Below are 26,231 nucleotides of genomic sequence, written 5' to 3'. Positions count from 1 at the left end.
TAGAGCCCAACTGTGAATATAGACCGGGTTTTGTTCCCTTTTAAAATTATTTTGAAAATCACATTTTACCCAAAACAGCAAACCAAAATGCCTCGAAGTTTTATTATGTAAACGATTATTACGACTTTTATTTCATTTTTCACATATTTGATACAACTTGGCGATGTCCATAAACTTTGTGATTCCTTGGAAGTCCATATGTCGGTATTTTAGAAAATTAATAACGTTTCGTCCCATGATACTTATGAAGAATTGTTATGTTAAGACATTTGTCATTAGTCTGCATGTCTTGCATTCAAAAATGTCAATTCCTGACAAAATGTCACTCGGGGAAATGCATCCAGATATAGCTCGGGTCCATCGGGAATATTTTCTACTTACAAGTATATCTCCCTGTATAAAGAACACACTCTGGGGAATTTTCATTAAAGAATTAAATGCTGTTTTTGCGTGTTTAGACCGGTATAAACCATATCGGAAACTTTTTGCAAATCCATGAAAAAATCTAGCCATTGTTGGATGATTTTTAAGAAATTCCAATGTGCAATAAGTGGTTAGATATAGGGCTTCCATAAATTGTAGCAATATCTATTGCTAATTGATTTACTTTCTCACAAAACTGCTTTTTATAGATGTCTTTCTATCATTATTTCTCAAATTAAAAGACAAAAACCAAAATAGCAAATGGCAAAATTAAAAAAAAAAAAAAAAAGAAAGTCGCTCTGGGATTTCATACTGCACTGCTGCTTTTGATAAACATTTAAAAGTTTAAAAAAAAACACGGACCGTTAGTTGCCGATATACTTATATTTTCTGATACACTACTTGCCTGAGAGATAAAGTGCGTAAGGCTTCCTTAAGCAGTATATTAGTTTGATTTTCGTATCGGCTCGCACATACTGTAATTCCCCAGTCGCATAGCGGCAATAACTTAAAATATAAATGAAATGTTGCTCAGGAGTAAGACTTTTTTTTAAAAATGTTGTACATGACAAAACATTAAGGTCATAAGTAATCTTAATGGATATCTACAAAAATATCCACACTGAAAATGTGTCAAATTGAAAACTGATAAGCGCTGAGGTCATTCGTGACCGAACAGAAAACTTGAGTATTGAAGTATGCGTGTCGTAATTTTGACGCTCCTGTTCATCGGCGGATTTGCCGGCGGATCGTCGCATACAGTGGTGTATGAAGTTTTACATTCAGTAGAAAAAGCTCTGGATTTTTTCGCGGATGATTATAGTGCTATAAATGTTGACGGATTGTTTGGATTACGACTAGGACAAGGTAAACTTAAAAATTTTATCAAATTGTAAACGGTCTGTTATCTGTAAAGGGGCACGCTTGCAGAATTGTGTCTTTCTTTTCAAAACTTATGAATAAGAATTTGAAACCATAAAATTAAGTGGGTTCGAATATTTTCAACAAAAAAAGTTGTACAGCGTATAAAATATCTGCTGCTTAGGTAACGCAGAAAGAACGTAATGTAAAATAATAAAACAAATAGATGAAGGTTGTGTCGTATCTATTCATAATAAAATGCATATCATCTTACATTATATATTATTATTTATTTATAATATTTCATAGACATCTCCATCTGTTCTGAACATTTTTATATTACGTTAACGTCATCTGTAGGCATGCCTCTTTACCATTTAAGCTTGTAATAATGATCCCCAGTTGGATTTGTTTTGTAACATCTGTAGACATGCCTCTTTAAATCTGTACTATTTGAACTCGGTGTCCTCGGTCTGAGCAGATATGTACACTTATTAGATTAAAAATCGACATTTAATAATCTTAATTATTTGAAAATGTAAAATTCTAATGAGAAAAAAAAAAACATTTAAATCCTTGTCTATTTGTGTAAACCTCTGAGTTTAATAGAAATTTTTATTTGGAGCTTGGGCTATGTGTGGATACGAATTAAAATTGAAAGACTGGTATCATATAGCTTGAAAACCTGAAGTTTTTTAAAAAAAAACATTTCAGACTGCACTTTATCACTAGGCAATCTTGTACTTGAAGAAAATGACTCTTCTAAGAAATTTACGGCCCCCCACCCCCACCCACCACCCCGATCTCTCCCGGCCACACACACACACTCACAAACAGAAACTTGAGTCAGACCTTGAAATAACAGTTTCATGTCATACGATTATAAATAATGATAAACATTATTATACGCTCGGTCATCCGAATGTACCAGGCATGTATGTTCTAATCTTACACATGTTTTTGTACTTGAATGTGATTTTCTCCACAGAGAAAATTAAGTTCGAAACCATGGAATGAACGTTGAGATACATATTTTCTCAAACAGAATAAATTGTTATTTTGCAAAACTGTATTTTCGCAAGAAAAAACAAAGACTGGATGTCTCCTGTTTACGCGGCGGTTCACACTTTTTATCGCAAATTTCACTCGTAGCAAAGAAAACATAAATACTTTACCTGGAGAAAATGGGGTTCGAACTAACGATTGTCTTGCATGTCCGCCCCTTGTGGTGGCATAGCTTCATAATCTTTTCAACATGGAAATGGATGGAACAGCCAAAAAGACCAAACCCCATCTAATTGTAATTCGCTTTCCGACTAAAATATAATTCCTGAATTTAAAATATCCTTACATCCAGAAGTCCCATAGTCGTGTCGATTCAGTTTTAATCTTTACCGTCAGAAAAATATAGTTTAAGATAAATTTAAATGTTCCTTAAAATATTTTGTTGTCCAGTTTTGAACGGCGCCATTGTGGCAACGTTAAATGTCGCAACGCCGCTAAATGTCGCAACCCCCGTTAAATGACGCAAGGCTGACGTTAAATGTCGCAACCAACGCTAAATGTCGCAAAATCGTCTGCCGCTAAATGTCGCACCTTTAACGTTAAATGTCGCAAAAATTTGCCCACCGTTATATGTCGCAACACCAACGCTAAATGTCGCACTTCCTATTTGACACTATGACTATCAATTCCTTGTGTATATTTACTTTTTTGAGGGAAGAAAAATTAACAGGTTTATGTAATACAAATAATTATCTTAATGATAAGTGCTGTTACGTATAGCAACAAGAGGGCCTTGTTGGTCCTAGATCGCTCACCTGAGTTCCACACCTTGCTTGAACAGTCACGCAAGAAAAATATTTGTGAAATTATTTTGTAATAGGGCCAGTGTTTTAGGACAGAAATATTCTAAGGTTTCTTCTAACTAAATACGATTTAGTAATAGTGTTGTATGTTTGTGGGGGGTGGGTATGGGTGTGGAACGGGGTGAATAACGACACAGACATCTAAGACACAAACACACAGTACCAAGACAATTAATAGAAAATATAAATATTTACGTTTTTCAAGAGGGGGGGGGGGGCGAGAGAGAGAGAGAGGGGGGGGGGGGGGTTATGTGTGGGTAAACGGAAAAGTAGGATAATGAGGGGAATGAGACTAAACCAGACAATCTTAAGAGACTAAAAGTAAAATAATACAAAAGTTCCGCTTTACCTGAAAGAATGTACAGAGGGCCACATAGGATCTTTCTCCGCCATTGAAGCTTAATAGTTACTTTATGACTTTAAATGTAAACCTCCAAACAAAGAAATAGAACCCATGGCTGATTAATAGAAAATCTTCGTTTTCTACAGCTGGTACAAAACACAGTCTTCGTGTCGCGTAGTTGAACATCCTGTTGTGTAACAGGCCTGGATTGTTGCCCGAGCCGATTCCCCCAACCCCAAACCCCACCCTTGTTGGCTTACTAGTGACTTATACTCATCAAAGTTGCACCCAACTATTTTGGAAATAATATTTTCTCAAAATGTAGACCCAAAACGCCACAGAGGCGAACATTTTATACTTATATTTCAAAATTCCTCAGGGGGAAGAACCCTTGACCCCTTAAAATGGGGGGAGTACCCCTCGAGTACCTTAAAATTAAGAAAAACAATGCACCAAAGGCAACCATTTTATACCTGGTTTTCGAACTTTCCCGGGGAGAGACCCTGAGCCCTCGAAAATGACAGGGATAACCCCTCCCATACACCGAAATTTTGAACAAAACCTGCAATAAAAGTCCAGCATTCCATACTTGTATTTCAAAATTGTCAATGGGGAAAAGACCCTAACCACCTAAAATAAGAGAAATGCCCCTCTAGTACGTACCTAAAAATAGACAAAAATGCACCACAGGCCAACATTTCATAACGGTATATAAAAAACTTTCCCACAAATACGGACAGAGGAACCCTACCGCACGTCGCCGGTGACGCTTTTGTTTTATACTGGTGCCCCCGCCCCCACTCCCTACCTCCCATCCTCCATCAACAATTTCTGGCCCCCGGTCTGTTATGTAACGAAATTCAGGTCGACTAAAGACATGCTATTCAACGCGCGACAATACGGAGCGCGAGCTTAATTTTTCATGAGCTAAACAGGACTCCATAGAATTACATAGTTCAGACCTGAAATAAATCTAGTACTGCGGCGAGTACTATGTTAGTGCTCAAGCCTTTAGATATGAAATATATAACGTATGTATGGTGCGGAACCACTGAAAAGCAAACGTGCAGATTAGAGTGAAAGGTCAATTCAGCCCTCCCCAAATCAAGCATGCATTACCCAGTCTTATCTCTAAGTTGTAAAGACTGTTTAACTTACCTTATTTTGCTGTGCGACATTTAGCGTTGGTGTTGCGACATATAACGATGGGCAAATTTTTCCGACATTTAACGTTAAAGGTGCGACATTTAGCGGCAGACGATTTTGCGACATTTAGCGGTGGTTGCGACATTTAACGTCAACCTTGCGACATTTAACGGTAGTTGCGACATTTAGCGGCGTTGCGACATTTAACGTTGCCACAGCCATTCTGTTAATGTGTCAGATTGCGCATAGTCATTTTAGTCTATTTTTTGTGACTTTTCAAGAATGGGTTGAAGTCATAAAGTAAGTAATTTTATATGATATCATTGCTTGATTTTGTCAAAATTTTGAAATGTTAGCAATGACATATTGTTGTATTACGTTGTATTTGATGTCAGTAATTTTCATGATTTTATATATTTTCCGAATATTCGAATAGTGAAACAGTATTCGAATATTCGTGAAATGAACGAATATTCGAATATTCGTTGCCATCCCTAGATATTACCAAAACTTTAAAGCTGTTTTGTACAATATAGTTTGAAACACCAGTATAAGTAATTTGGCATCGTAAATACAATGGTATCTACAATTGAAATCCCGGGTTTGCATTGAAAGTTGAACACTTTAAGAATGTTGATCTACGACCTCAACATTTTTTGATATTGATCTACGATCTGGACATTTTCTAATGTTGATCGCAGTGGCGATCAGGCCTCGTGTTCACAAAACATTTTCAGTCTCAGCTGAGTTTGATAATTAAACTTTATTTCTCCATTATATATAAGTTGCATGTTTAGAATTAAATGCTATGTTAATAACTATTTTCAAACAATTTTTCAGTATCGATGATCAGACTAAATTGGTCTTAAATCTTGAAGTTCTTTAAATCTTTTATTAAAATTTCAAACTCAGTTGAAACCAAAAATGTTTTGTGGACATGGGGCCAGGATATTTTTGAATGTTGATCTACGTCCTGGGCATTTTTCTCTTGCAGACCCGGATCTTCATTGAATGTTGATCTAGGATGTGATCTTTTTAAATGTTGATCTACTACCTGGATTTTTTAATGTTTATCTACGTGTGCAGACCTTGTCCATATAGAATGTCTCTCTACGACACGGGCATTGTTATATTTGTTAAACATTTAATATCGTTTTGCAGCTGACGATGTCAAAGTTTGATACGTGATATTTTGTTACAGAGGATTAATTAAAACTTTTCATTATATTCATACAATTACTTATACACACAATTACTTATACACACAATTACTAATGCACACAATAACTAATGCACACACTTACTAATAACACATTAATCCCGATTTGACAAACTTTTTTCCTTTTTGCTTCTGCTTTTCGTGTTTTGTTGTTTGCGTTTTATTTTTTTGTGTGCGTTTTGCTTTTTTTTTTCAAATGGTCGTATGCGTACTGTTTCAAGTTACATTTAAGCCTTGGCTTCAAAGATTTAACTTCTTTTTTTCCATTAAAATTTGTTCCCCAGGATACAATAAGCAAATACCAAAATGCAAAAAGCAAAAGATGTCACATTGGGCTTCTATAAATTGCAGCAAAATTGCTTATTGATTCAGTCTCTTACAAAACTGCTTTTCATAGATGTCTTTATAGCATTTAGCAGATATCTATATCATTATTTCTTTTTAAAAAGAAGACAAAAACCAAAATAGCAAATGGCAAAATGAAAAAAAGGAAAGTCGCACTGGGATTTCGTAATGCACTGCTACATGTAAAAATTAAACAACCATGGACTGTTTGTTGCCGATATACTCGTGATAACTTCTGATCTACTATTTGTCTTAGAGATAAAATGCGATTCGTTGCTTCCTTAAGCAGTATGTTAGTTTGATTTTCATATCGGCTCGCACATACTGTAATTCCCCAGTCGCTTAGCGGCAATAACTTAAAATATAAATGAAATGTTGCTCAGGAGTATGACTTTTTAAAATTAATGAGGTCATAAGTAATCTTAATGGATATCTACAAAAATATCCACACTGCAAATGTGTCAAATTGAAAACTGATAAGCGCTGAGGTCATTCGTGACCGGACAGAAAACTTGAGTATTGAAGTATGCGTGTCGTAATTTTGACGCTCCTGTTCATCGGCGGATTTGCCGGCGGATCGTCGGTGCCGCCGGTTGATACAGTGCTGTATGAAGTTTTACATTCAGTAGAAAAAGCTCTGGAATTTTTCGCGGATGATTATAGTGCTATAAATGTTGACGGATTGTTTGGATTACGACTAGGACAAGGTAAACTTTAAAACTTTATCAAATTGTAAACGGTCTGTTATCTGTAAAGGGGCACGCTTGCAGAATTGTGTCTTTCTTTTCAAAACTTATGAATAAGAATTTGAAACCAAAAGATTAAGTGGGTTCGAATATTTTCAACAAAAAAAGTTGTACAGCGTATAAAATATCTGCTGCTTAGGTAACGCAGTAAGAACGTAACGTAAAATAAAAAAAAATAGATAAAGGTTGTGTCGTATCTATTCATAATAAAATGCATATCAACTTATATTATATATTATTATTTATTTATAATATTTTATAGACATCTCCATCTGTTCTGAACATTTTTATATTACGTTAACGTCATCTGTAGGCATGCCTCTTTACAATTTAAGCTTGTAATATCCCCAGTTTGATTTGTTTTGTAACATCTGTAGGCATGCCTCTTTAAATCTGTACTATTTGAACTCGGTGTCCTGCCCTCGGTCTGAGCAGATATGTACACTTATTAGATTAAAAATCGACATTTAATAATCTTAATTATTTGAAACTGTAAAATTCTAATGAGAAAAAATCATTTAAATCTTGTCTATTTGTGTAAACCTCTGAGTTTAATAGAATTTTTTTATTTGGAGCTTGGGCTATGTATGGATACGAATTAAAATTGAAAGACTGGTATCATATAGTTTGAAAACCTGAAGTTAATTTAAAATAACATTTCAGACTGGACTTTATCACTAGGCAATCTTGTAAGAAAAAGAAATTTATCCCCCCCCCCCCTCCCCCTCGATCATCCCCGGCCACACACACACAAACAGAAACTTGAGTCAGTCTTTGAAATGACAGTTTCATGTCATACGATAATAAATAATGATATAAACATTATTATACGCTTGTGCATCCGAATGTACCAGGCATGTATACGTTCTAACCTTGCACATGTATTGTACTTGAATGTGATTTTCTCCACAGAGAAAATTAAGTTTGAAACCATGGAATGAACGTTGAGATACATATTTTCTCAAACAGAATAAATTGTTATTTTGCAAAACTGTATTTTCGCTAGAAAAAAACAAAGACTGGATGTCTCCTGTTTACGTGGCGGTTCACACATTTTTATCGCAAATTTCACTCGTAGCAAGAAAACACAAATACTTTTACCTGGAGAAAATGGTGCTCGAACTAACGATTGTCTCGCATGTCCGCCCTTTGTGGTGGCATAGCTTGATTATCTTTAGTTTTAATGTTATTTTTCTAAAATGTCGTCCTAAACAAATGTGACATGAGCATAAAACATTTCACTGTTTTGTATGGAATGCCATAGCTGCCTTTTGATGTTGATATAGACTGAAAATCAGTATATGAATTGCTTCTACCTATATTATGTTCTGTCCAGTGCTTATACATGTTTATGATCCGCATAATACCGTATAAAGGGTGCTATCATCATTGAAACTTTATTGGGTCCTTTCAGATGTATATGTAATGCTTTCAGATATATATGTGATGCTTTTATTTGGTTGCGCTGTATATACAACTTTATATTTGTTAGTTTATATGTGGTACACACGTTAAAGGCACCACATATACAATAGAAAGCGCCTCATATAATGCTAAAATCACCACAAGTGCAGTTCAAACCACCGCATGAAAATGTAAAGATCAGTTCATATATAGTTGCAAGTACTGCATAATACAGTAGAAAAAGCACAACATATAAAGTTAGATAAAAGCTCTCACGAGTATATACAGTCAAAGCCGTATATAGGTAAAAGCACAGTATACAAAGTTTAAATAACAGCATATACAGTTAAAAGTGACGTATAAAAAGTTGAAAATTATTTTGCATGAAGGTAGGATAAAATAAAGTGGAGGCACTTCATATGCTGATGTTAGTACAACATCAAGCCAAATAAGTGCTCTATGTATATCAACATTAGCAGACAGCTATGGTTTTCCATATATTCTAAGAAGTATTCATAACTGAATTATCTTCTCTGCAAACCAATTCGGTTAAATTCATCTTCTAATACATGTATATATCTGTGTCATGTTAAAAGCAATGCTTGTGATATGTAACATTGTCTCAAAAGTCATTTTGATTTTATTTTATCTCTCGAATAAATGTCTCTGTCTTCGTGAGATGACTATTAAACGGTTTCAGCGTCTGAGAGTGTGGAAACGGAAATATATGACAGTTTTTTACTGATACATCTTGTGAAAAAAAAGACTTCAGATTTATCAGATTTAATTTTCTTTTATCAGTTTTGGCACCAGAAAATGTGGTTCAGTTAAGTCGAGCGAAATACCAAAATAATACTAAAGTGGTAGATTTTAATAGAATGTAACTTAGGAAGGATGCAGATTTTGATAGACGGGCAAAAGAGTATGAGTGATAACAACATGAAGTGAAAAATCAACATATTTTGGTATAAGTCTACGTTAATTCTGGTATATTCAAGCAAAAGTTAGTTTAATCTCACATGCAAGAAACTGATTATATTTATTTCATGTCTCTACAGTGATTTTTTTTTACATTTCAGCGGCATGTGTGATACAACGTCATGGCGCCATAATGTTTATTAAGAAATAATACATCCAAAACAGTGATTTGTCGTTGAATAAAACCATATTTTTGGAGTTCAGATGCGAATGAATCATATCACGAGGGTGCACACCGAGTGATATAATAATACGCATCTAAACGGTTTTTTTCAAGAGCAAATCACTTAACAAGATTCAATTAGGTCCTTGACGACATCCATCAAGTATTTGCCTGTTTTGTATGGGTTTCTTTTCCAGCGCGTCGCTTAGACGTTTAACGCTTTGACTAACACTAGTAATTGCGACGGTTGCATAATAATGCACACATTGTTTAATAGGAAAATATGTGTTAGAAAGTTTATTATCGAAATGTTCAGTTTTATGAAATCTACAGAGGTGTTCATAATTTGAAATTAAGGGCGCGTATATTTTTGTCAAGCAGTGTTTTTCTTCTATTGTATTTGCTCATTTATACTCCTCTTTCCTTCCGAAAATATTTCTTTCAAATTAAGCAGTTTTTTCATAGTTATTATTATCTTAATTCCCTTTGTCCAAAAACCGACCTGATTTCTTTCCAATTTCCCTCCAAAGACCGAGCTATTTTTTCCCGTCAAATATCGATCTATTTTTCCTTCAAAACCGAGCAATTTTTTTCCCGTAAAGTAACACGTCCAGGTATATATGTCTGACATTTTTAATTCATCTTCTACTCTTGATATAACACCTCTCAAATTAAAATTATCAGGGTATAATACAAAGTTACATTGCATTTAGTCGCAGAAAATGTTTGATGCGTGATGCAACAATGACACGCGCAAACCCTCAATTTATTCAGTCTGGCCGAGGAAATATTACACACGATTCCCTATTTAATCCTCATGAAGCAAAGTTTTGATTAAAAGTTCGCTCAATACGAAGTCAAGAGTGAGGCAGTTATAAGCAGCAGTAAATGTTCTTATGACAAATCAATTATATAATTCACATGTCGATATAAAATAATTTCTATATAGTAATATACGAATCATAAAACACGTTATAATGAAAACATGATAATTAAACAGACACCATCATATCAAAAAAAGGTCATACAAGCGGAAATCATGAGTGCGCATCCCTTGTTACTGTGATATAACATAACGGGGTAAAACCAAAATACGGCGGGTTTTTTCTTTTATACACGAATCTTTAAAAAGTAATATTTTCACCTATACGATTGCATGTATAAAACAAAACGTTTTAAGTAATGTTTTCCCGTCTACCACGTGACAAAGTTTAAAAACAATTTTCTAAACTGATACTATCTGTAAAACTGTTAGTGCTAAATTTTCAAAACGAACCCTGACAACAAAAGCTCAGTCTTGGAGGTCTGCTAATGAAATTTATACTATCAAATGCCAAAGCGGGTCATTTCTTGCTAGAAATCTGAGTGAACGACCAATAACTTTGTACATTTTTCAGCAAATAAATAATCAAAACTTGCTAAGTTGGTTTACTCGACAAGCAATATATATGTCAAACTTTGATGTTATCTTTTTTGTGTATAATACACTGTATTACAAAAGTGGTAAAATGATTTTATTACGAAAATAAAATCACTGATTGGAATATAACATAATGGGATAAAATCAAATTTATGCGTTTCAGCTATAACTATGAAAGTATTGGGAAAGTTTAAATATTTCGCATCATTCAAACTTCAATGGTCCCTGTTCAGAATGTTAAAAGAAGCGCAACAAACTCCTATTGGATTTTTTTCGTCAGATTGTCTAAATCACGGTGCCTATACCACGTGACTTTTATGGCTATGTGTGGGTATAAAAAACATAAATAGCCGTCGATTCAAGGAACATTTTTCATGATAACTTTCTTAATCCTGCACCAATTTTATTCAAATAAAGACGAGGGCCCGGCCATAAGAAAGATACAATCACGGCCCATCAGTTTGAGAAGAATAAATTCGTATTTTTGTCGAAAAGTGCATCCGCACATTTTTCAGTCAGATTGCCGACGTGCTATGTGTGGGTGCATTCTGTTAAAATCGTTTATAAAACTCTTAAAAATGCGTTCAGCGACAGGGCAAATGGAACCGAGAATGTAATTTTACCTTGTTTGACAGTTGCAAAATGATCGTTAAGAAATATAGCGTATTCCTCTCGTTTTTTAAATAAATAAAAACATGCTATGTGTGGGTGCCGCTAAATTTATGCTATGTGTGGGAGTAAACTCATAAAAATGATACCGTTGCTTGAGATACTTGCACTGAGTGAGTTTTAACTTACTCGTGTTACGTTCATAGAAATGAGTATCCATCTAGCATAACTGATTTTTTTTATTTTTTTTTAGAAAGTCGCTGTGTTATAGAGAATAGCGCGTCAGATTCATTGTTGTTATTGATTACGAGCGCGTGTTATCAAACATAATTATTTAAACGTTAAAACTCGGAAATATGTTTGAAGTAAAATTTATGAAAAAGTTATTTCCAATCTCCTTCAGTTGTATTAAAGTGTTGTTTTTTATCTTGATGCATAAACAACGTTTTTTCATAAACACGCAATTGAATCAGTGTCCCTAAGGTAGTTTTAAAGGGCAGTATGTGTGACAATATAGTGTAGAGCACATATCGTAGCCTTTGATGCTGCTCCATTGTAAATTCCACTGCTCATCTAGTTCGTGGTTAGTTGCAGCTAAAATGGTATTTACTGTAGCTTTGCGCTATACGTTTGAAACAACACAAAATACTACTATTACAGGGTTGTAGTTCAAACCACTTTTCAAGCATAAAGAAAGGGCTTCAATCCCTCCAACGAAAGTAAAGTACCTGCGATAGTGCATGTAAAAAACTGCTGTTAAATTCATACCACACACATAACACATGGAGTCATTTCATCAGAGTCGTTATTCATACTTAGATCACTGTACGTCAGTATTGCGTCTTAACTGTTCACACGAAAATATAAACACATAGTTAAGAAATGATATTTTGACAAAAGTTTATATACAGAAACAGTAAAAAGGTAAGACAATATGGTGAACTCTTCCGTGCCAAACAACAAGGTGAATCATATTGCATGGAGAGTTTACTTGCCTGATTACCCATTTTACTATTGAAAATATTTGTATATAAACAATGTTCAAAATATCGTCTGTGAATATAACTAATATTAGGACTGACATGTATGTTGTGATGCAGTAAGTTTGTTTGTTTATTCGTTTGATTTCAACGCCCTGTTTCAACAGTCGGAGTCATATGAAGTTTTTGAAGTTTGAAGTTTATTCAAATATATTCCACTGGGCTATAAGCCAACGGTGGCACACATATACATAATATAAACGAACAGTGGTGATATACAATATATATGGGGAAAGTAAGACAAACATAATTTTCACAAATATTTAATGAATTCCATATACATAATTATTTACAACTCAAATATAATTATAATTATGACATATCAGGCGGGCAGTTCACCTAACCATCGTTCCTGGGAAGTACTAGTATACTAGACTCCCATCCTCCGTAAGCAACTGCATACTTTCTCACAAATAGAGACATAGTGGGTAGCTGGGGCTCGAACCTACGGTCCTCTATCAATGAGAGGTTACAGTGGTTTGAAGTCAGCGACCTTAACCACTCGACCACGGAGGCAGGTCACAGTTGATAAGTATAATGGAGTGTCCTTTATCACTAACAAAGTAGAAGACAATCAAAATACTGGTAAAATTATGTCTGTTAGATCATTTTAAGAGAAGTTCCTTGGACAGTTCACCCCCTTCGTAACATACAATTTTATTCTTAATTTGTTTGATAATTTCTTTGGAGCCTTATTTTCTGCAATGGTCTTGTTAGAATGAATGTAGGCGCTTACAAAACCAACACAAAAAAGCAAAAGCTATGATAGATATTAGAGAGTTTGATATTTCAAACTTCGCCTTCCCCTTCAACGTCTCTCATATATATTTTGGGTAAAACGTCACCGATATGCGTGTGGTTTATTTATTTCTCACGTTGCTACTAAAGTTTTCCATGTAATATCACGTAAGCCTAATACTTCTCTTTATTACTATGCGAAATAAAAAGCTTAGTTTCAGGATTTCTGCTTATTAAGTTATTTGATTATCCATATATATAATTAGACTAAATTTGATGCGAAACACTATCAATAGGTATAAGAATAATGAAGTTTTGTATGGCTAATGATTTTAACTAAATACATTAAATTGAACCTGGAAGTATGAAGTTATCAACTGATTTTGAGAAACTTTGAGATTTTGTTCAAACTTTAACTTCTACGGCATATTTGTGTCCCCAGGCGATATCGATTATACCAGATGGGCCTTTTTGCCGTATGAAGTGAAGTTTTGAACGTCCGAAGATGTGATATCACGAAAGTCGAAACTTCATTCTTTTTACATCTACTCTGTCCACATACTCGGTATCAAAGACTGAAATCTGGATGGAGACACATGGCATGACAGTCATTTTACTTGAAAAATAAATAATTACGCGCGATTATCATTTGGTGGAATATTTTGTTTTCACATCCAAATAAAATCAGTCTGTTTCTGTCGGACACTTAATACTACAATTGCGTTTTAATTATAAACATAAAATGGTACTAGTAAGACGGAAAATTCTTCTGAAGTATCAGACAATTTCAGATCTATGATATCATGATGAGAGACGTTTCTTGTTAGCCGTATGGGATAACTCCATTTTTTAAATGCACGGAACCAGAGCCTGGCAGAGGGAAATTGTGGGTTAATTCCCCCTTGATTCTTACATTTTACAAAGAAAGTCGGTCTTGAAGCTCGGTGTATCCCTACCCCTACCCCTACCCCCTCCCCCTTCCCCCCACCCCGCCCCCTCCACCCCCCTGAAATGGGTGACCCCCTCTTTAATGTTGGTGTCCCTCTAACAAAAATTCCTGGATCCGCAGATGCTTTACTTATAAAATAGTATATTAAAATCATATTGTGCTGTCTGAGAGTTTGGCATTATACAGAGTCATACAGAGTGTCATTACCACGTCGATATGATCATTATAGGTTATTAACTTTGTATGTGGATATATGCACGAGTTCTGCAGCGGTAATATTGCGCAACTTTAGGAGCGCAATATTGTCCGCGAAAGAACGATGATAACCTTTTTATTACATATCCACTATCAAATGATTAATTTATATCTAAATTATCGTTCTGTCACGAAAGACAGGAAAAAATACGGAAAAAAAATCTCCGAAAACGCAATTAACAAATCAAACTGACGGGCATTAATATTTTCCGCGAAAATGACGTCAACTTGTTGTCGCAACGTGCGCTCGGACGCCACGGACGTCACGCGATTCTTTCCATTACAACGTTAAGAAAACATTCCACGTCCTATATTAGTCCAACTCATTTCAGTCTGATAAATTACTACGTGTCAGTATGTAATAGGTCAGATTAATCAAAGTGTAAAAGTAAACAAAATATTGCATAAATTACAAATTAAACAAACACACTAGCAACAAAAATCTAAAGAAACGAGATCCGCAATGGACGGACCGTCAGGGGAGGTAACTAGAGTCACGGATTGGGACTAGTCCGATATGAAAGCGTTCAACGCCATGATATGGAAAAATATTGCACGATCGCAGTCCATTGAAACCAAATGGAAAATAATTTTAGGTATGTAATAATCATTTTTATTTCCTCTCATGTATGATTTACAATCGTGCATTGTATACTGACTATACTGACATAATTTAATATAAAACATAAATGTCTGGAGCAACACTAACGAGTTTTTACATTGTTCACATTGTTTTATCGTTTTATTTATTTTTTGTTTGTTGTTGTTGTTGTTTTTTGTTGTTTTTTCTTTGGTAATCGCTCTAATATCCATGCGATGATTATATTAATTGAATTTTTTTTTATTTAATTTTCATTTTTTCATTTTTAAAACCTCTTGTAAAATTCCTGCCCTTTCGGACAATTGGTATCAAAATGCACGAAAAACACGATCATAATTACGGATAAATTGAATAGGCGGATGAAAAGAAGTAAGGTTCATTCTAATGTTTGAAATCTCAAGGAATTTTAATCGAACTTCAACTTCATTACGTTAACTTCGCAAGAGACGTTGAAGGGGAAGGCGAAGGTTGAAATCTCAAACTCTCTATTATCTCACAACAGACCTGTGACGAACTCTTCTAAAATCACAAACTGAAATTTTAATTATCAAGAAATGTAATTGATTGAGTGTTTCTTTAAAATTATTTGGCTGTACTTTTAGCGACAGACGCGCTACAGATTGGTTTTGTAAGCGCCTACATTCATTCTAACAAGACTGCGCCCTCGTGATATAATTCCTTTGCATCTGAATTCCAAACAATGATTTATTCAGCGACAAATCACTGGATGAGATATATTATTTCTTAAATAGGCTAGCGGCTCTGATGAAATGACTCCATGTGTTATGTGTGTGGTATGAATTTAATAGCAGTTTTTTACATGCACTACCGCAGGTACTTTACTTTCGTTCGAGGGATTGAAACCCTTTCTTTATGCTTGAAAAGTGGTTTGAACTACAACCCTGAAGTAGTAGTAATTTGTGTTGTTTCAAACGTATAGCGCAAAGCTACAATAAATGCCATTTTAGCTGCAACTAACCACGAACTAGGTGAGCAGTGGAATTTACAATGGAGCAGCATCCAAGGCTAACGATCTATGCTCTACACTATATTGTCACACATACTGCCCTTTAAAACTACCTTAGGGACACTGATTCAATTGCGTGTTTATGAAAAACGTTGTTTATGCATCAAGATAAAAAAAACACTTCAACACAACTGAAGGAGATTGGAAATAACTTTTTCATAAATTTTACTTCAAACATATATCAGAGTTTTAACGTTTATTCTAGCATAAAACTGCTGTTATTGTCACTTTTCGGGGGTGTTTTAACAGGAGAGAAAACGTGGTGTTAACAGAGAGATTCTCGCGCTCACGTGCTGTTATAACACCTTTATATATATGCACGTTCCATGGCAGAGCGTAACGCATTACCTGATTACAGCCCCAAAACGGATAATTCAAAATGAAATGACGTCAACGTGACAAAACAACGTAGACTTTACCGCGCATTTCATGGAAATTCAATGACATTGAGGAACAATATATTCATTTTCCCGTTTTTAACGCGTTTTATGCTAGAATAGCGGCGTTAGCGCATATTCATTTCGTGTTATAACATCTTTAGAATCCCTTGGGAATCGTTGGTACCCTCGCCGTAACGGGCTCGGGTACCAACCAATCCCTCGAGATTCTGCAGATGTTATAACACGAAAAAACATGCGTTATCCCTACAAAGTTGTTTGATAACACGCGCTCGTAATCAATAACAACAATGAATCTGACGCGCTATTCCGTATAACACAGCGACTTTCTAAATAAATATAAAAAAGATCAGTTATGCTAGATGGATACTCATTTCTTCTATGAATGTAATACGAGTAAGTTAAAACTCACTTAGTGCAAGTATCTAAAGCAACGGTATCATTTTTATGAGTTTACTCCCACACATAGCATAAATTTAGCGGCACCCACACATAGCATTTTTTTATTTATTTAAAAAACAAGAGGAATACGCTATATTTCTTAACGATCATTTTGCAACTGTCAAACAAGGTAAAATTACATTCTCGGTTCCATTTGCCCTGTCGCTGAACGCATTTTTAAGAGTTTTATAAACGATTTTAACAGAATGCACCCACACATAGCACGTCGGCAATCTGACTGAAAAAATGCGCGGCTGCACTTTTCGACAAAAATACGAATTTATTCTTTTCAAACTGATGGGCCGTGATTGTATCTTTCTTATGGCCGGGCCCTCGTCTTTATTTGAATAAAATTGGTGCAGGATTAAGAAAGTTATCATGAAAAATGTTACCTGAATCGACGACTGTTTATGTTTTTTATACCCACACATAGCCATAAAAGTCACGTGGTATAGGCACCGTGTAAATGTAGGGCAAAGAAGCGGCGTACAAACTATATTTTACAATTATTGCCTTTTGGTGAGGTCGATATGTGAATTTATCGACCTGATAAAAGCGATGCAACCCGAGGTTGATATCGCTTTTATCAGGTCGATAAATCCACATATCGACCGAACTTAAAAGGCAACAATTGTTTTATTATTAAATCCAGCCTACTCATAAGTATAAACATTAAATACAAATATCTGCAGCCTTTGGTCATTTTTCGTGGTAAATTGTGTACGTCGTGGCATTGTTTTGACGTCAAACCGTGATGACGTCACAGTTGGCGGTCAATATGTGTTTTTGGCTCCGCCTTCGAGTCAATACGACTTTTTATCATTGATCATGTGACTAAATCTGGACCAATGGAAAGGACTATAAATATAGTTATAATAATAAAGATTTGTATAAACCTACGTAATTCAGTATAGCATATAATGAACGACATATTCTTGTATTACAAAGAACATTAATCTCTTCTTAGCAACAACTTGTAAACATAGAAGTATTTCAGGTTTCCCAGTAATGTCTCACAGTAGAGTGTGCTGTATTATTGTTCGGACCGTAAATCATTTGATTATTAGAATTCATTATTTACAAAAACTGGAATTGCTGCAACACGATCACCTGGTGTTGACTGTAGGCGCTGTCAATGCTGCCAAAAAGGACCCCTAGACAGAAAATACTGAATAATTGATCGCAGCGCCTCATAACCCATTCATATCAATGAAATAATCAAGATAAAGTGTTTTCTCAGCGCCTCCCTCGGAAGAATACATTGATGAATTTTATTTTTAACATAAAAAAAGAACTTGACGTTTTTCTACAACATTTTCATTTTTTTTACTTTGTCATTAATTATATAATTTTTTTCATTGCAAAACATATACATGTACCCCTCTCACGCTTTCTCCCATCTAACTAAGGCCTAAAAAATTGTTTGTTTCCGGTATCCCGACCTACCCTAAACTTTTGGCCCGACTTTATGGCCTTGGAGAATTATTTTTTTCAACCTTTTAACAAAAAATGGCAGACCTGCACTTTTTATGCTTTAACATGGTCAGTGATGTTAGAAATCAACTTACTGATGCTCTAAAGGCATAACCCCCTTATTTGTATTCATTTTTTTGACACAAAAGTAATTTCCGAAAAGTCCCACTTTAATAAAAAAAATAAAAAAATAAAAAATTACCGACCTACCTATCCTAAATTTGTTTAGCATGTTACCGGAAACATACTTCTTTTTTTAGGCCTAAGTAATTTTTTTAAAATACAAACATTTAAAAGATACGAATAAAAAAATCCATACCTTACTCAAACGAAGAATGCCGTAGTCACAATGGTTAAAGATACTTACACAGAAATGTAGAATCTTTATCAAATTACCAGCTCCACTTACAGTTTAGGCTTTCAGATACCATAAAAATGCGTCAAAATGGATAACTTTCTATCGAAGCTAATGTAGAAAAATGTTATAATGCGACCAGTAATGGCATTTATCCACACGAGGGGTTTATCGTATTTTCTTCTAATGGATGTTTTATGTATTTACTGGAACAGGTGAAGGTCAGTACTTCAAATCCTTTTTTGTTTCATATAAAAAACGACAACTTAAGGTCGTCTTTACGTATCTTTATAGAACATCACTTTTTCTTACACCTATTTTTCATGAAATTTCTATCATAATTTAACGAAAAAATAAAAAAAAAGAAAATAGGGGGTTGAATAGTTCCAAGTGAAATGCCAGTCAGCTGTGGTCGGCTATCCTAAAAATGGCGCATAATTGCTCTTGTCCGCATAATAAACTTTACTTTCGGTTGCGATCTGCAAAACTTGTCATGATGTGGTTGTAGAAAGATGAAAACCGTCTCATTTCATGCAGAATGTATTCTAACAGTGAGAAAATGTGATTCTACACGACTTTGCGCAAAAATGGGAAAATAAGGATCTATTTACTCCGGACTTCTTTCAAAGCACATTTTCGACCGAATTACTGACCTTATTCCAACACACTTGTTCTTCTATGGTACTGTACGTGTACAAGAATTCACTGAGCTGTGGTGTTCGCTACCAAAATATATTGGAATCAACCCATTTTTGAAAGCACTACCAAATTTCTTAAGATATGTGCACACTGAAACTTTGTGGTGTAACAAAGCCATCTAATTGCAATGATTTTGTGCTTTCTTCCCAGCATTGTTACAACGTGATGAATCAGCAGTTCAACTGAGCAAAAACAAAACACTAACTTTCAAGCTCCACTGTAACATCATCATCAGCATCGTCATCATCATCATCATCATCGTCGTCGTCGTCTTTATTTTTGTCACCATGATATGTAAACACAGTCAAACGTGGAATTTTATGTTAAGATGAGGATATAACTGTTATCCGATACGATCAGAATGGAAACTGACTTGCAGTTTCTTGGCTTGCATGTTCATGACATTTCTATACGCTTCAAAACATATCATAGCAGCGGGATATGTCCTTCGAACTCCGTTGACTTTTCATCCTACACACAGAAAACTCTCTCAGAACAAAATTTACAGACTGACATAAACTGCTATAATTCCACTTTTTCGTTGATTTTTTCGAATCTAACTAACTTTCAAACTACCATTTATCTTTTTTATATTTTTATCAGAACAACTACTTAAAGCATTATTTCAATGTTCTTAACCTTAAACCCGCTGGGGGCGGCTTTGTGACCAGTGCAGACCAAGATCAGCCTGCACATCCATGCAGGCTGATCATGGTCTGCACTGTTCGCTATTCAGTCAGTTAATTTTCAGTGAACTCCCCTTGAAAAATAAATGGGATTGCCCAAATTGAATGATGGACCAGTCCATTTTAGAAATTTAGCAGGGTAAGGGTTAATAAATCTAGCAGATTGTCAAATTACAGTTGTTTTGTTTTTCAGGTCAGCTACGAGAAGCGATACGCGAATGTAAACTCAGATCATGTGACAGTAACGTATTCAAGAAAATGTTGAAGTTAGAAAAGGAACTAGACAAGGCGGCTAATTCAGCACTTCCATATGTTGAAAGCGAAGACTCTGATTATTATGAAAGGTATAAACCCTTCGTCCCAGAGGTTATTTCTTTAAAGTCCCAGAATATTCCATTTTCGACAAAAAACAGCGTTCCTTTAATCAAAAATGCTGCTCTGATTTCGATGTCAGTGAAATAAAAAATAGAACACATCGCCCCCTTAAATCAAAAAGGTACCATAAACTTTAATTATCAGCACTTGGTGCCTTTTTGCTTTAAGGGGGCGGCAGGTACTGTTATAATCTGGTCTTTAGTCCTTAAAAGCGTCCACAATTGACTGGGTCCAAACACGTTTTTTTTTACCGCAACGATTTGTATCAGAACTTTTTTTGCGGGGAATACCCGAATCCTGGATGAAATCTGCGGTCGGTAAAATATACCGTTTCATTTCCATTTTGCAGGTTTCTCGCCACTATTGACAAACCGTATGTATTGCCATACAAGCCGACTTCGTTTGAAAAAGTGCGGCCACTGGTTGGCTACAACTCCCACTACAATGAAGAGAAGGGAGACTCCTGTTATGCGCGCATGCTCGGAACTTACGTGGAAAATGGAAGGTATTCGTCCTATTTTTTTAAAAATATCTTTTTATGTTAACAAATTTTCAAAACTAAGTCATTTTTTGACCATTCGGAAATCATGTGTGTTTTCTAAGATATATCTTTTATGGTATTAAGGCATTTTGACCAGTTGGAAATCATGGTTGGTGGGTGTTTGGTGGATAAAATAAAACCAGTAAAGAAACTTAACTTACATTAAAAACAACTTCCGGAGTTAATGGGGAATAGGAAAAAATATCCAGCATCTACAGACTAAACGGATATTGTGTATACGTGTTTGTGGGTGGGGTGGGGAAGAAGAGAAAAATTCATTTTTAATATATTTATTTAGACTAAAATTGCATGGGGTCACTTTTCCATATTTAAAAGTCTTCACCTTTACCTTGAGCACACTGACACTAATGGCAAGCAAACTGTTCTTTTCTTATTGTCCCCGGTCTTTTTCGAAGAAAATTGAAGAACATAGAAATTGGGCTTCGTCTGTGCGCATTTCCGTCCGTCCGTCACATTTCGTGTCTGGTCCAAAACTCTGCCATCCATTAAATTTTTAGTTGTTTTGGCACAAAACATTCCATATAAGGAGACGAGGTGTCGCGCACAAACCCATATCCTTTTGCTGACAAAATCAAGGTCACACTTGTAATTCATATGTTTTAACAGAGTATATTTCGTGTCTGGTCATTACTCTGCCATCCACGAAGGGATTTCGAAATTACTTGGTACAAATGTTTGAGATAATAAGACGAAATGTCATGTACAAGACCGAGCTCCTTAGTTGCGAGGTAAATGTCACAATTGGAAGGGTTTATTTCGTATCCGGTCCATAACCCTGACTTAGTTAGGTCAATGTCAGATTTACAGGCCAACGATTTAGGACTATTTTGTCTTACTAGCTTACTGTTTTTTGTTCGTTGGTACATGTAATTACTTCCTTTTTGTACGGTAAAGTTTTGCTGGGCTAAATTCAGAACTTTAAGATCAAAATTATGAAAATTCAGGTCTTATTCAATGTTATAAAACGCTTACTGAATGGCTTAATTGGCCTAAAAGTGTGTAGTATTTTTTTTTCAATATTGTAACTTTCAGAACTTTGGCCCGCTGCAATATCACCCACGACTGTTTAGATTATATGACAACTGACGAAACTTCCGATTATTTCATCACACATCAGCTGCTGTACTTCATAATGGTGGAACATGTAAGTAAATGACATGTTTACTTCGATACATTATTTGAATTTGATTCAGTTTCCTTTGTATTCTTTTTTGTTCATTTCTACTTGCAATAAGAGGCTTTCGGTAGAAAATAACAGTTGCGAAGGGAATCCTGATAATAAGACCACCCCGCAATTAAGAACACCCCGCAATTATGATCACCCCGCAAATAAAAACACCCCGCAATTATGATCACCCCGCAAATAAGACACCCCACAGTTAAGATCACCCTGCAATTAATTCCAAAGTTTAAAGTAGCCGTTAGTGGTCTTATCAGCGGCGTTACCTGCAGGTACAATATTTTACCTGTACGGATATGCCTGATTTATACATGCATATATACAGATATACCTGCAGGTACAATCTTATACCTTCATGTACAATTTTATACCTGAGGGTACAATTGTATACCTGCAGATACAACTTTTAGATATATTTTTGTACCTGCAACTACAATTGTATATCTATTAGTTGTATCGATTTACTTTTGACCCAAAAGGTGCGCCATACCGATAGGTGTCAAACAAATACTGAGACGCCGTCTTAATAACATTGTCAGACTGAAATTCTGTACATGAAACAATCCTGAGTCTTGTTTGTATTGTCTGCATATCCCTTGTATTTTTTTATAATGCGGGCTCGTAAATTAACCGGAATCAATATTGTCTTATTTTCATTTTAATGAATATTCCGTTCTCTATGTAATTAAGACAAAAATAAACCGGATTGAATTCATAAAATTCGAATATTTGAATATTTCATCCAAAAAAATCTTAAATAATAATGAATTAGGCAAAGATTTTATTCCAGCTTAATTACCAGCATGTATCTTAAAGCATATTGAATTTAACTTTGATAAAATAGTTTTATTTTATGATGATGGTTGTGAAGCGATATCAATGTTTAACTCAAACACCCTTTTTCTGCTCAAGGTTGGCTGCAAGGATCAATTTGAGAAGTTCGCTGGCGGACACAAACTACGGAGTATTCAGAAGGATTTCTGCGATAAAATATACGAGGAATCAAAACATCTTTCACGCGAAGGAGATGTTAGACAACACAGGAAAGATCTCTTCTTAGAGCAAAGTAATACTCGCGTATTTCTAAGGAACTTTCGTCTAGTCGTCATAGAATATAATATACTAGTACCTATGGCCAGTTAAGTTCCTTTCTTTAATGGAAGGTCTTGTCGAGGGACTTTTTTCGATTAAGGGGACGGTAAAATCACGCATGAAGCGATGATTTATATAATTTTATACTAGTATTTCGAGCGATCAGTACAAAATAAGTATTATCTATATACATATTTGTCTTCCATTCGTCCTTATATGTATCCTTGGTGACAAAATGCACTAAGCTTGATGTTATTTTTCCTAAATTACCATTGTTAGGTATTTAAATCTTTTATATCTCAGCGTGGGTCTCTCAATCTCGAGACAGAAGTGAGACCATTAAAACCAAAATCGTGGCATTCACAAAGGGTATACAATCATATAACGCTCGAAGTCAACAGAATATCGCCTATAGCGCGCGCACACTACTTTCTGTCATAATAGGATGATTATGTGTTTTAGGTTTAAAATCAACGAAAAGAAGTTTAAAATCAAATATTTAATGAAGTATAAGATTAGAATATAATGCACTGAACGAACCACGCGCCGCCATTTTTACATCGTTTTAAATAATTGAAATGACTGGAAATCTATGGTGGCTGATGTCTGACATCTCGTTCTATAGCATGTTGGCATGTTCGAAGAGCACCAACACGCCAACACGCCAGAACGTCAAACTAGCGCACCCCAACACGACATTTGTGATAACTGTCGTTCTGGTGGGAATGCCAACATGCCTAGTCAATAATTTGTCGTTTTGTCATGTTTGTTCCCCGCTGACACGCAAAATATGATATTGTCAGTTTTGGCGCCCCACCCATAAAAACCTTCCTTGACGTTTTGGTGGGCTTATTTATCAACTGTAAATTTGGTGAATTTGGCGTGGCGCCAGATCGACAACTGAATTTGACGTATTGGCTTGTCGGCGGGGTACCAACACGCCAGAACGAAAAATTCTTGACTTGGCGTTGTTGGTGCCCAATCCTGAAAGATAAATATATCTTTGGGCATATTTGCGCACTGACTTGTAGTTGTCGCGTTTTGGTGCTCTTCGGAACAGTATGGCAGAAATCAGCTACCATAGATCTGTTCCCTTTAAACATATGAATTGCATCAGTATTTTGTATTCGACAGCTGTTTTGTGTGGACCTCTTGGATTTGAAGATTTTATGAGGCCTGATTGGATAAAAATGGTTTTGTCATGGCCAGACAAGCGTCTTGGGTGTTTCCGGTCAAACCTCTATAAGACACTGACCTCAATTATAAACAGCGAAAAAGAAAAGGAAAATTCGAAAGAAGGAGAAACTAAAAGCAAACAGCCTGAATCTAACCAGAACAACATGCGTTCTCTGGACTTTGAGAGGTAAACATGTAGCGTTTCTTAAGATTTTGTACTTGAATCAACCGGAAATAAATATAGAATAAACTTTTTAAATTATTCGTTTTACCTCCGTTGGTGTTAAACTGTATTTTTTTTGTAATTGGAAGAGTTCTCATAAAAATCGATTTTTCTCATCTCGAATATAATTAAAGGGACTTATACAACTCTTGATTCTTGACCCGAGAAGTGAAGGCAACCTTTCCTCATAAGGTTCGCCTGTAAGACAGGAAGAGTTACAAAAGATAGGCTGATTAGACGAAAGCCAGATTCAGTGTTTACAAGTTGGTAGCTTAGATAGAAATAAGAGACCCAATTAACATTTACCACTCTTTGCAGCACGAACCGGCGAAACCCCCGATGTGAATAGCACATGACTTCAACATCTTTTATTCATGTATACATTTTACATATCAAATACAGTAGTAGCTTATTATTTGAGCCGCGCCATGAGAAAACCAACATAGTGGCTTTGCGACCAGCATGGATCCAGACCAGCCTGCGCATCCGCGCAGCCTGGTCAGGATCCATGCTGTTCGCTTACGGTTTCTCTAATTGCAATAGGCTTTGAAAGCGAACAGCATGGATCCTGACTAGACTGCGCGGATGCACAGGCTGGTCTGGATCCATGCTGGTCGCAAAGCCACTATGTTGGTTTTCTCATGACGCGGCTCATTTTTACTTTGAAAATGCATTTGTAGGATTTCAGAATGAAAATGAAATATTTTCTTTTTTCCTGGAACAGATCTGACGGAAGCACAATGAGAAAACTGCTCAGAGAGAAACAGATGAAAGGTAAAGATACTAGAAAAATCTTAGATGCTTTCTTTTTGGCAACTTTCAATATAATGCTTTCTACCTCAAGAGTTATATGTCTTCTGGAATTAGAAGTTTAGATTTGATCCTGTCAAAAGTTGTTTGCTTGTTTGTTTGTTTGTTTTGGGGTTATCCGCGACCATTTTTCAACAGTATTTTAGTTATTTAATGGCGGGCAGTTAGCAAGCGTTCCTGAATTCTGTACCAGTACTAATCTTTTCTCCGCAAGTATCTGCCAACTTCCACACATGAATCAGAGGTGGGGGACGAATGATTTCAAACACAATGTCTTTTATCAAATCGTCGCGGAGAAAATGTGTCTCACCCGGGGATCGAACTCGCCACCCCGCGATCCGTAGACCTGCGCTCTTCCTATTGAGCTTGGCGAATTAAATTTACTAGTAAAAATATAACAGTTACAAGATAAGAGATTACAATATATATTAAATCAATAAATGATGTTGTTTATATATTTTCAGATGGATGTTTGTCTCACACTTCCGGTCTTGGATTCGGTGTTCTGTGTACATATCTTCGATTTTTAGTCAGATACACGCCAATGTATATGCTATAAGTGCATTTTCATGGAAATAAAAAATAAGTCACGCAACATTGTCATTTGTGCAAAGACACAAATGTAA

General features: G+C 35.5%; 1 protein-coding gene across 2 annotated transcripts; it reads left to right on the top strand.

Moving 5' to 3' along the window:
- The first annotated feature begins 1,069 nt into the window (after positions 1–1,069).
- Positions 1,070–26,231, top strand: LOC123535205 (UPF0764 protein C16orf89 homolog). 2 transcript variants are annotated; one of them, XM_053519201.1, is made up of 8 exons: positions 1,070–1,290; positions 20,381–20,531; positions 20,912–21,067; positions 22,157–22,268; positions 23,217–23,370; positions 24,531–24,759; positions 25,520–25,569; positions 26,070–26,231. In XM_053519201.1, the coding sequence occupies exons 1-8, from the start codon at positions 1,122–1,124 to the stop codon at positions 26,162–26,164; spliced, it is 1,116 nt and encodes a 371-aa protein (XP_053375176.1). In that variant the 5' UTR covers positions 1,070–1,121; the 3' UTR covers positions 26,165–26,231. The 2 variants fall into 2 exon arrangements, with proteins under 2 accessions (XP_053375176.1, XP_053375175.1); XM_053519200.1 differs by lacking the exon at positions 1,070–1,290 and adding an exon at positions 6,610–6,912.

The sequence above is a fragment of the Mercenaria mercenaria genome, chromosome 12 (genome assembly GCF_021730395.1).
Source record: "Mercenaria mercenaria strain notata chromosome 12, MADL_Memer_1, whole genome shotgun sequence".
In the NCBI taxonomy this organism is placed as follows: Eukaryota; Metazoa; Mollusca; class Bivalvia; order Venerida; family Veneridae; genus Mercenaria; species Mercenaria mercenaria.
The sequence above is the reverse complement of the archived record's forward strand: the minus strand, read 5'-3'. Positions and strand labels throughout refer to the sequence as shown.